The 12,074-nt window shown below is 46.0% G+C and overlaps 1 protein-coding gene across 9 annotated transcripts in view; it reads left to right on the forward strand.

Annotated features, from left to right (window-relative positions):
- The window catches only part of epb41l3a (erythrocyte membrane protein band 4.1-like 3a), a 47,284-nt gene that overhangs the window by 28,579 nt on the left and 6,631 nt on the right, over positions 1–12,074 (forward strand). For 3 of the 9 annotated variants that reach the window (XM_019258806.2, XM_019258809.2, XM_019258805.2), the window contains exons 2-20: positions 1,675–1,774; positions 1,845–2,024; positions 3,833–3,937; positions 4,026–4,068; positions 4,166–4,241; positions 4,335–4,456; positions 4,546–4,642; positions 4,741–4,828; positions 6,855–6,899; positions 7,493–7,645; positions 7,800–7,897; positions 8,003–8,178; positions 8,480–8,557; positions 9,300–9,404; positions 9,526–9,641; positions 9,781–9,828; positions 10,024–10,053; positions 10,127–10,315; positions 10,628–11,077. In XM_019258806.2, the coding sequence (XP_019114351.1) occupies positions 1,685–1,774; positions 1,845–2,024; positions 3,833–3,937; positions 4,026–4,068; positions 4,166–4,241; positions 4,335–4,456; positions 4,546–4,642; positions 4,741–4,828; positions 6,855–6,899; positions 7,493–7,645; positions 7,800–7,897; positions 8,003–8,178; positions 8,480–8,557; positions 9,300–9,404; positions 9,526–9,641; positions 9,781–9,828; positions 10,024–10,053; positions 10,127–10,315; positions 10,628–11,077 (2,289 nt within the window). In that variant the 5' untranslated portion in view covers positions 1,675–1,684. Of the gene's footprint in view, positions 1–1,022; positions 1,052–1,674; positions 1,775–1,844; positions 2,025–3,832; positions 3,938–4,025; positions 4,069–4,165; positions 4,242–4,334; positions 4,457–4,545; positions 4,643–4,740; positions 4,829–6,854; positions 6,900–7,492; positions 7,646–7,799; positions 7,898–8,002; positions 8,179–8,479; positions 8,558–9,299; positions 9,405–9,525; positions 9,642–9,780; positions 9,829–10,023; positions 10,054–10,126; positions 10,316–10,627; positions 11,078–12,074 lie in introns of those variants that run through there. The other 6 variants (XM_019258811.2, XM_019258812.2, XM_027281287.1 and 3 more) reach the window with 5 other exon arrangements.

Raw genomic sequence — 12,074 nt, forward strand, 5'->3', positions numbered from 1 at the left:
GTTGCATTATTCACTAGCTGAGGTTGGGCCGGGTATAGGTTTTTTGCAGGTTTGCACTAGGTTTAGGGGCAATGTTTCCCTGTTTTGGAGTCTGAGGGTGTGTGTAAGAACAAAAGACAGAAGAGACGGTGTTAAAGGTGTCACACAGATGCCAGAATGTTATCAATGTATAATAATAATGTTAGTGACTGCTAGTAACTGAAAGGTCTACGAAACAGGACTCTGGATCTTTATTGTACGTTCTACAAATCTTCTATTACATTTGAAAGAATCCCAAAGGAATTTAAGTGACCTCCCACAAGACTCAACATTAAACAGTTTTATGATCGACTGTCCTCAAAAACTTCAGCTATCCTACAGAGAATTTTTTTCATTATTGGAAATACAATGAGACAAACCTGAACAAACAATGTGACAAGATAAACAGCTCTTTTTTATCTCTCATCTCTATTTTTTCTGCCTCTATTTACTTCCATCTAAGTTCAGCTCAAGCCAATGCTTCAATGCCAAACACTGCAGTTCCCCATGTCCCCATGTCCAAATGTCCAACTTCACAGCAGAAATAAACATGTTTACAGCCTGGTACAAAAAACAGCTAATTTCCCCGTTCATGACAACTGTACTGAGGGTGAGCAGAAGATCCAGCATGGCTGCAGCCAGTGCTGCATATTTTCAGCTTCACCTGTGTGATGTCACTTATATTATGTCCATTCTTTACACTGTCACTAGTTGCGACAGATTTAAAGGACTGATAACGTTTTTGCTGCGAGTGCCATTGCATGTGGCAGCAACTTGTCTGAGTGGTTGGGTTTTGTGTCTTTGGATGGAGAGTTTATTTGTGGAAAGCACTTTGCCTTTCTCTGGTGGAAGATCTCCTGTAATTGGTGCGGGGTTGGTTCCTCTGTTGGTTCCCACAGATCGTTTTCATCTATCCTCTGATCTGGTATTTGGAAAGGTTGCCAGTGCAAGGCATGAATAATTTTCTGGATTTGGAAGGATGGTCCACTAACATTTCAGGTGGCTTCACCCTTACAGGAATCTGAGGAACAAGGTGAGTGCTCTGAACAACCTCAGTCAAGATCAGGTTGCCATAATGGTCTAGAGAAGAGTTTATTGAAGAACAAGCATCAGATCCCATATTGAAATTCTCATTTGACTCTATCGGTCCAGAAAATAAGCTCAAAGCGATTCCTATTGTGCTGAACTCTTCAGGATTGGGAAGAAGGCCTGCCTGGGTTGTTGGTTGCAATGCAGGAAGTGTCACAAAACAGCTCAGAGTTCAGTCCAGGGTTGTGTACTTCTGGTCGTGTGCTTCGGGTCATCTACTTTGGGTCGTGTACTTCGGGGTGTGTACTTCTGGTCGTCTATACTGGATTGTGTACTTATTGTCTTGTACTTTGGATTGTGTACTTCGGGTTGTCTACTTTGGGTCATGTACTTTGAGTCTTATACTTTGGATTGTGTACTTCGAGTTGTGTACTTTGGATCTTGTGTTTTGGGTTGTGTATCTGAAATGACGAGTTTCCTGTTTTCTGACGACATGTGAATGCATCCTTTCCCTGACAGACAATCAGCTTCCAGCTCTGTGTGCCCTCCCAGGTCAGAAACCAATTGACTGCCTCTCCAGTTCTGACATCACATCTGTTTGATAACCGTGTCATTACTGTCTCTCAGGTGAATCACCATGACTACAGAGCCAGGTGAGCCACAGGAGGCCCAGCCCAAAGAAGCGGAGTCTTTCCCTGAAGCTACCAACCACTCCACACCTAAACAGGTAAAAACCACAAAGAGGTAAACAAACAGACTGTTACTCAGGAATGTGACATCACTTCCTGCATCCTCAGGGAGGAGAGGGTGCACTGTCCCAGAGCCAAGCCCAAAGCTCATTGGCTGAAGACTCTGCGAGTCACCTGTCATCAAGCAGCTGGATTGCTCGCTCGCCTGCTAGGAACCCGCTGAGCTTTAGGACCATGCAGACCAAAGTCACCCTGCTGGATGGATCCCTGTTCACCTGCACTGTGGAGGTGAGACAGGTCAATTCAATTCAATTCAATTCAATTTTATTTCTATATCATATCAAAAGTTATCTCATGACACTTTTCATGCAGAGCAGGTCTAGACAGTACTCTTTAGAGAAAGAGAGAGGGGCAGATAGAGAGACACAGATGCTCAGCAGCAGAAAAACATCAACTAACTATAAACTGTGATGGAGATATGGCAGCAATAATGACAGTAGTAATATGTGTAGTGGACGTCATGCAGGACCACAGCAGCAGCCACGATCCACGAGAACCTGCTGGACGACAGAGACAGAAACTCCAGGGAAGAAGTTTAGTTAGTGACATGATTAATGAGACATGAATGTTTACAGATGGAGAGAGAGAGAGAGAGAGACAGAGAGACAGAGAGAGACAGAGAGAGAGAGAGAGAGAGAGAGACAGAGAGAGAGACAGAGAGAGACAGAGAGAGAGAGAGAGACAGAGAGGATTTGAGTAGAGTTTTAGTAAAGGGAGATATGAGTACATCTTCAACCAATACCGTGTATAAGAGAGAGAGAGACAGAGAGAGAGAGAGAGAGTCTAGTCCTATGGCAGCATCACTAAGGGATGACCTGAGCCAGCACTAACTATAAGCTCTATTAAAGAGGAAAGTCTTCAGTCTACTCTTAAAGGTGTTGACCGTGTCTGCCTCCCGAACCCAGAAAGGTAGTTTGTTCCACAGAAGAGGAGCCTGATAGCTGAAAGCTCTGGCTCCCAATCTACTTTTGGAAACTATAGGAACCACAAGGAACCCAGCGTCCTGAGAGCGCAGTGTTCTAGAGGGGTAATAAGGTATTATGAGCTCTTTTAGATAAGATGGTGCCTGACCATGAAGAGCTTTGTAAGTAAGGAGAAGAATTTTAAATTCTATTCTAGATTTAATAGGTAGCCAATGCAAGGAAGCCAAAATGGGAGAGATGTGATCTCTGATCTTGGTTCCTGTCAGAACACGTGCAGCAGCATTCTGAATTAACTGCAAAGTCCTAAGAGACTTATTGGAGCAGCCTGATAACAAAGAGTTACAATAGTCCAGCCTTGAAGTAACAAATGCGTGGACTAGTTTTTCTGCATCCGCCTGAGAGACAATGCGTCTGATTTTAGCGATGTTACGTAAGTGGAAGAATGCAGTCCTCGAAATTTGTTTTATGTGGACGTTAAAGGACAAATCCTGATCAAAAACAACTCCAAGATTCTTTACAGTGGAGCTGGAGGCCAGGGTGATCCCATCTAAAGTAACTAAGTCTCTAGAAAGAGAGTTTCTGAGGTGTTTGGGTCCAATTACAAGAACTTCAGTTTGTCTGAATTTAACATCAGAAAATTGTAGGTCATCCAACTTTTTATATCCTTAAGGCATGCTTGGAGTTTAGTTAACTGATTGGTTTCATCAGGCTTGATCCATAAATATAATTGGGTGTCGTCAGCATAACAATGAAAATTGATAGAGTGATTCCTAATAATGTTCCCTAAAGGAAGCATATATAAACTGAATAGAAGTGGTCCTAGTACAGAACCTTGTTGGACTCCATGACAAACTTTGGTATGCATGGAGGATTCATCATTGACGTGAACAAACTGAGATCGATCTAAGAAATACAACGTAAACCAGCTTAGACAGGTGGAGGTCAGACAGGAGGAGGTCAGACAGGTGGAGGTCAGACAGGTCAGACAAGTGGAGGTCAGAAAGGTCAGACAGGTGAGACTCACAGGTGAACCAGGACAGAGACTGGACCAGGATCTTCATGATGGTGTTGATGCTGACTCTGTGTTCAGTCCTGTCTCTATCTGTTGTATAGAAACGAGCTCGTGGTGTTCAGCTGTTCGAAAAGGTTTGTGAACACGTCAACCTGCTGGAAAAAGACTACTTCGCGCTGTCCTTTAGAGATGCAGACAACAACAAGGTACCTGTCTGTCTTTCTGTCTGTCTGTCTGTCTGACTGTTGACCTGCATGTCTGTCTGCTGACCTGTCTGTCCTCCTTGTCCTGAAGAACTGGTTGGACCCGTCAAAGGAGATGAAGAAGCAGGTTAGAGGTCAGTGGCCCAACCCCCTTCATCTATGTTTGCTCCTGATTGGCTGGCAGTTGGTTAACTTCCTGTGTTAAATGACTCCCTCATCTGTGTCTGTCAGGTGTTCCCTGGAATTTCTCCTTTAATGTCAAGTTTTACCCTCCTGACCCTGCCCAGCTCTCTGAGGACATCACCAGGTAAGTCAAGTGAAGTCAAGTAAATCAAGCTCTGTCATATATTCACCTGTTTGTACCTGACAAAGGTGATGTCTGATTCCTGTCTGCCTGCAGGTACTTCCTGTGTCTCCAGCTCAGACAGGATATAGTTTCTGGTCGCCTCCCATGTTCGTTTGCGACTCACACTGTACTCGGCTCCTACACCGTCCAATCAGAGCTTGGAGACTACGATCCTGGTACTGGACCCTGCTGTACCCGACCAAACCCTGTTCACTTTCCTGTCTGTCTGTTTCATGTGACCTGTCTGTCTCTCTGTTCACATCAGATGAGTGTGGTTCAGATGATGTCAGTCAACTCAGTTTTGCCCCAAATCAAACAAAAGAAATGGAGGAGAAGATCATGGAGCTGCACAGAACATACAGGTTCAGAACACTAAACAACAACATCTAGGATGCAGATTGATGGTGTGTAGATGTTTGAATTTTTGAAGATGTCAAACTAACAAACGTGTTTGTTTTAGAGGAATGACACCGGCTGAAGCAGAGATACACTTCCTGGAAAATGTAAAGAAACTTTCAATGTACGGAGTTGATCTTCATCACGCAAAGGTAACAGAACACAAGAGAATTCAAAGATAACATGTTCTCTGTGGCTATGCTAGAACAGCAGCATGTTCTCTGGGGTTCTGGTCATACGTGGATCAGATCATGATGTCCAACCAAAACCTGTTTATATTGTTCAGCATTAATGGAGCCTTCACATGTGTCCTTCACATGTGTTCATGCCATGGTCAGGTTACCCATCATGTCATGTGCTCCAACCCCCTCATACCATCATGGATGCTGTCTTTTGTAATGAGCTCATTCCATCCTAAATGAGCTCTGGCCCACAGAAAGCGGTGGAGTCATGGTGGAGTCTGAGCTCTCCTCAGTGCAGTCAGATGAAGTGTGCTGATGTTGTCCTCAGTGTCTTCAGTCCACCTTAAATAAGCTGTCCTCAGTGTGTTGATGTTGTCCTCAGTGTCTTCAGTCCACCTTAAACAAGCTGTCCTCAGTGTGCTGATGTTGTCCTCAGTGTCTTCAGTCCATGCAGTGATGTCCACCACAGAGTCCTGTCTGTGTTTGATGCTGTCTGCAGGCCTGAACATCACCGACACACATGATTGGTTCTCAGCCTGGTCCCTTGTTACAGAGCTTTCTTCTGATTGGCTGAATCTTTGAATGATGTGATGAAGTGTAGACGATGAAATCCACAGATTCTTTGTGATTTTACGTTGACGGACATTATTCTGAAATTGTTGCTCTATGTTCCAGAGCAGTCTTTACAGAGTGGTGAAGCCTCCAAACACTCAGCCTCTCTGTCATGTGACTCACCTGTGGACAGGCAACCTCATTCACTGAGATGTTCCTAGCAGCCGTTTGCTTGCAGCTGCTTACAACTTTTACAAACTTTGTTCACACTGAACAACTTTGTTCATCAAATTTGAAACATGCAATCAATTTTATGTTTAAGAATTGATCAGTTTCTTTGTGTTATTTTCAGTTAAATTGTGTTTTCACATCATTTCACAGAGTGGGATGACTTAAAAAACAAAACAAGTTATTTTCTCACAGTGCTCCTCTAATGTTAAATGAGTACACATCAGTGATCTTCAATTGTCTGATCAATCAATACATGACCCACTTCCTGTCCACGATCAATCATCTGTGTGTTTGTTACTGAGAGACTGAGTCAATGATGGAAAATTCATTGCACACAGAGTGAAACCTTAATGTCAGTCCAATCTGGATCAGCAGCAGCTCTGACTGGATCCACAGAGTCCTGATCACTTATCATTGTTTTAAACTGGGACCTCAGAGTCCAGGTTCCAAGTTCTGTATCGGCACCACAACTCCAAACCCTGGAGATTCCCCTGACATCAACCCCTGTTTACAGAAAGAAGATAAAAACCTCTGGACAGACTGGACTTCCCTCAAATCCACAAACAGCATCAAAGACAAACTGTAACATGGAGCTCTCTCCTGTTCTTCACTAATCCACTATCCACTATCATACTGCTGCCAAACACATCCCAACCCTCAAAATGTAGTCAGTACTGGCAGGTTACACTGACATGAACTACCTGGAAAAGCCTACAACTCAGTCTACAACACCTGGACTCACCATGTATGTATCTTCATCAGAATCCAGACCACAAGGGTCTGCACGAATATACCAGAGCTCCAGACCCTGTACACTGATGCATGATCTCCAATCAAGACGTGAAGTCATTTCGTTCATGACGATGACCATACAGCTGGATGTTAAGACTGAAGACAATCGCAGTAGAGCTGGTTGATTTCTTACCAAGCGGACTGTCCCTGACTGTTGTGTTTGAGTGGCGTGGTCAATTTTCACATTTAGGCCAGCTGTTCTGTTCTTTTGTTGTTGTTGTTTTGTCTGTCTGTGTTAGTTACAGGGTTATACAGTTAGACAGTTATAAAGTTACAGATTATATGGTTAAGGATATATCTATGTAACTGTAATGTTAATATTGTTATGTTTGAATGGCATGGTCAATTTTCACACTTAGACCAGCTGTTCTGTTCTTTTTTTGTCTGTCTGTCTGTCTACCTGTCTGTCTGAATGGAGTAGATGGTAGGAAGCCGCTTTGATTGCTTGCCTTCAGCTAAGTCCGAGGTAAGACTGTTTGCCTGCAGGTGTGTTTCAGTGTGTTTGACTGTGTGAGTGTTCATACAAACATCTTGATGTCGTCATTCAGCGTTTCTTTTATTCATTAATTATTTATTTTGCTCATCAAACCCCGGTGCAGAGACCCAGTCCTCCCAGCCTGGTCTCACTCCAAACACTGCACCTCAAACATATATTATCTTTCTCTCGTCTAACTGAAGCCAACACTTGTTGTGCTACTTTACAGTGTTAACATTAACACTGCATTAGTACTGCGTGTTGAGAGGTGCACTTGAAAATGTTATGAATTGTTTGGAGGCTATTAGAAATGATTGGACTCACCTGTTGGTAGATTGTCAGGTTGTGAGTTCAACAAACAAACAGAGGTTCCCTTAGCATCAGTCCTGGATGTGCTCTTACAGGTGACATCGTACAAAGAGCAAGAAAGTCCAGGAGGAGGTGGAGGTGGTTGGATGGGTCAAGCAAACACCCCCTAACTCCTACATCATTTTTGATCGCACTAAATGTTCTTCCATTTGAGTCATTCACGAAGCCATGGTGTGTGTGTGTGTGTGTGTGTGTGTGTGTGTGTGTGTGTGCAGGACTCGGAGGGCGTGGCCATCATGCTGGGCGTGTGCAGTAGCGGCCTGCTGGTCTACAGAGACAGACTGAGGATCAACAGATTCTCATGGCCGAAGATCCTGAAGATCTCATACAAAAGAAACAACTTCTACATCAAGATCCGACCCGGAGAGGTGAGATACACACAGCTCAACGCCATAGAAGAAGAGTTCAGACATGACCCCCTGAGTCCTGGTCTGGTCTGACTGGTGGATGTGAAGTAACCACAGATAGTGTTACTTGTGTCTTGTTCCTCTAAACATAATCATTTTGTCTGTCTGTCTCCAGTTTGACCAGTTTGAGTCGACGATTGGCTTCAAGCTGTTGAACCACAGAGCAGCTAAAAGACTTTGGAAAGTCTGTGTGGAACATCACTCCTTCTTCAGGTTAGTCTGTCTGTGATATGATCAATGTCACAACGTGATGTATGATATGACAACATGATATGATGTGACCCTGCCTGTCTCTCTCTCTGCCTGTCTGTCTCTCAGGCTGATGTCTCCAGAAGAAACCCCTAAGAAGGTCCTGTCTCTGGGTTCTAAGTTTCGTTACAGCGGTCGGACACAAATTCAGAGTCGCAGAGCCAGCGCTCAGATCTCCAGACCTGCACCACATTTCCCACGATGCGTCAGCAAGCGGAACATGCTGAGCCGCAGCCTGGATGGAGGTACTCTTCATGACGTACTCGTACTGGTCCTGTTTACGGGCCCAGTGGTAGTAATAGATCTGGTCCCAGTAGTCATGATGGTGTATCAGTAAGACTATGCCTAGCAGTTGGTGTTGCGGGTTATAGTGGGTTATATGTAGGTGATAGGTCGGTACTGGTTCTGGTGTCAGTAGGTGCGGTTATAGTTTACTACTAACCTTAGCAGTAGCAGGAGGAGAGTTCCGGTTCAGGAGTCCCGCTCTGTGATTGGTCAGTTCTGTCTTGTTCTGGTTGGTAACCAGGGTTTTTGATTGGTCCTCAGCTTCAAGGACCACGTCACCTCTGATTGGCTCTCCGGCCATCACAGCGTCCCCCAAAGCCAATGGTAGTCCGCATACAGGTAGAGGCCATTACTGCTGTGTACTCTAGCAGTACTGTAGCAGTACTGCTTTATGATTGGCCACAGCTCTGAATGCTTCACTTCATTCAGCTTCTCAGGAAATGCTGTGTCCTGATTGGCTAGTGGGGCTCTGCTTCATTCAGACACATTTGTAATTGGCTGTCTTCATTTCTGTCCAATCAGATCTTCTGTTTCTGTTGATGTAATGTCAGACCTCTGTCCCGTCATCAGTGACATCATCAGTCATCATCATCTGTCCAGTCAAACGCTTCAACCCATCATCCATCTTAAAATATGCCCCGCCCCCACCCAGTGGGGCGTGGCCTCACTACATCCTGATTAAGCCCCGCCCCTTCTGTTGTTTCTCTGAGCGACAGGAAGGAAGTCTGACGTCAGCACAGTTAGCACAGTTAGCATAGTCATCTCTGTGAACATTAGCATGGTTAGCATTGTTAGCTTGTATCCTGGTTAGTGAGCCGTGTGATGATGTAATAACAGGTCAATGCTGATTGGCTGATTGGCCCAGGCTGCCTTGCATGCCCCCTGAGCTCTGACTGGCTGAATGTGCCGTTGCCTTGGCAACGAGCACCCGTGATGCTTTGCTGCTGATGAACAAGAAGACAGCTTGGCTGACAGCATCACAGTGGTTGCTATGGTTACTACTGCTGAAGCTGGCTAGTGGTTGCTATGGTTACGGTTGTGACATCACAGCTGGTGTGTGTGTGTGTGTGTGTGTGTGTAGATATGGGTACGGGGCTGTACGGAGCATCGAAAGCCATCGCTGTCAGTGACCTCATCACCATGGTAACGCCTGAGAGGAGGGCGGAGGAGACAAGGACAGAGCAAGGTATAGAAAACGACCAATCAGAGGAGACACATCAGACCAGGTGACTGTGGAGCCGAAAGTAACTGACACCTCCTCTCCGTGTCTCTGTGTTTCCTCCTCTCCTTGCCTCCTTGTCTCCTAGTTGAAGAGGTGTTGGTGATGGAGGAGAAGGAGGAGGTGCAGCAGGAGGAAGAAGAGACCAGAGAGACAGAACTGTCTCAGCAGAGTCCTCCGACTCCTCAGAAACTTGACACCAAGGTGACAAACACCTGTCTCACCTCCTGTCTGTCCGTTTCACCTGTCTGTCTCACCTGTCTGTCTGTCTGTCTGTCTGTCTCATCTGTCTGTCTGTGTGTCTGTTTAACCTGTCTGTCTGTCTGTCTCATCTGTCTTTCAGACTGAGCTGACTGACACAGCTGTGGACGGAGACCTGACAGCGACTGAGGTACTGTTGATCTGATCTTAATGAACCTGAACTCCACCTGTATCATAAAGAGCAGCAGGTGTCACCTAGCTCCTTCCTCTACTAACATGAACCTGTCTGTCTATCTGTCTGTCTGTCTATCTGTCTGTCTGTCTGTCTGTCTGTCTGTCTGTCTGTCTGTCTGTCTGTCTGTCTGTCTGTCTGTCTGTCTCTTAGTCTGATCAGGATGAAGACTTGCAGACTCAGGTGAGTCACCTGTCGTCAGTGTGTTTGATGTTGGCGTTCTGTCCTGACCCAGACTGACTGTTTGTTTCTTCAGGAGACTCTAGGGAGTCCAGAAGAGGAGCAGAGACCTCCGACCTCCATCAGCGCTCTGAGACGCTCCTTCCTAGAGGGAGGAGGAGCAGGTGGAGGAGGAGGGATGACAGAGTGGGAGAAGCGTCTCGCCTCCTCACCTCTACGACGAGTCGACGACTCTCCGATGATTGAACCGCTGGAGCCAGACGAGGTGAAACACACTGACACCTGCTGGTGGATGAATGAAACGTACCCTGTCAAACACAGCAGAGCCACAGTCACCTGAACTCACCACAGACACTCATCTGTCCTGATGTTATTACAGACAGTGAACTCACCACAGACACTCATCTGTCCTGATGTTATTACAGACAGTGAACTCACCACAGACACTCATCTGTCCTGATGTTATTACAGACAGTGAACTCACCACAGACACTCACCTGAGCTTACCACATCTGTCACATGATTGGTTAATCACTCAGTCTTTGTGTGTTTGATGTTGTGCACCTGTGCACTCCAGATGGGCGAGGTCATAACAAACCAAGCTCCCCCTCAGCCAATCAAAGAGAAGAGCTACACTGTTGGGCAAAGCTATGACACCGCCTCCGGTAGGGTCGTCACCATGACAACCAGGGACGACAGCTCCAATATTACTGTGACAACAGGGAGTATGGAGGCAGGCCGGCAGGTCAGAGTCATCCCGCTGTCCACCGCTGATGATGTCATTCCAAGGGGAAAGTTAATCACCATTTGTGAGGTGAAGACACCAACCTCACCAACGGAGCTGCCGACCAACGCCTGTGACATCATCAGTGATGTAATTTGTGGGGATGACACCAAAGGAGGCGGAGCCTCAGTGATCTCACCTGTGACTCCAGTCCTCCCTCTGAAATCGCCTTTGGTCATGTTAAGTCCCAGTGCCTCGCCAGATCGCCTGATGGGCAGGACGTCACCCTCTCTGGCCAGAGTGGTACGCCGTTTGGTGGTCGGCATGGAAACCAGCATGGGGAGCAAATCCAGAACTCTGACAGTGGCAATTATAACCCTGCAGCACTGAACCACAAAATACGGCTCGTCAGAGCCAGTTCAAACCGAACACCTCAGCTCCCCCTGCAGGAGGGTGGTAAGGCAGTTGGAGATCAGGTGACACATTGATGGAGATCAGGTGACGTGTTGGTGTAGATCAGGTGATTTGTGGGTGGAGATTAGTTGATGTGTGGGTGGAGATCAGGTGATTTGTGGGTGGAGATTAGTTGATGTGTGGGTGGAGATCAGGTGATTTGTGGGTGGAGATCAGGTGATGCATTTGTACTCTATAGTGGTTCTGAGTTGATCACTTAATTCAATTTTGTGTAGTTGTGGCATTCCTGTTCCTGTGTTCCAGGTCGTTGGAGGGTCATCTTCTTGATGAGACACCTGGGCGGGTGTGGTGTCTATATAAGCCTGTCCATACTGCAGAGCTCTCTCTTGCCCTTGCCGCTGCAGCCACTGCTTTTGTTCTGTTAGTTTGACACACATTCACACACATGCTTACATTTATATACCTTTTCTTCTGTTAAATACTTTTGAGTTGTGAATAAATGCTTGAGATAATTCCACTCCACAATCTGGTCTCCCATCTTTGCCACAGTTAAAAGCCAGGCTGTGTTGGTGGAGATCAGGTGATGTGTTGATGAAGATCAGATGACTTGTTGGTGGAGATCAGATGACATCGTGGTGGAGATCAGATGACTTGTTGGTGGAGATCGGGTGACTTGGTAGTGGAGATGAGATGACTTGTTGGTGGAGATCAAGAGACGTGGTGGTGGAGATGAGATGACTCTGTGGTGGAGATGAGATGACTTGTTGGTGGAGATGAGATGACTCGTTGGTGGAGATCAGGTGATGTGGTGGTGGAGATGAGATGACTCGTTGGTGGAGATGAGTTGACTCGTTGGTGGAGATGAGTTGACTCGTTGGTGGAGATG

This window comes from Larimichthys crocea, chromosome VIII, assembly GCF_000972845.2.
Source record: "Larimichthys crocea isolate SSNF chromosome VIII, L_crocea_2.0, whole genome shotgun sequence".
In the NCBI taxonomy this organism is placed as follows: domain Eukaryota; kingdom Metazoa; phylum Chordata; class Actinopteri; family Sciaenidae; genus Larimichthys; species Larimichthys crocea.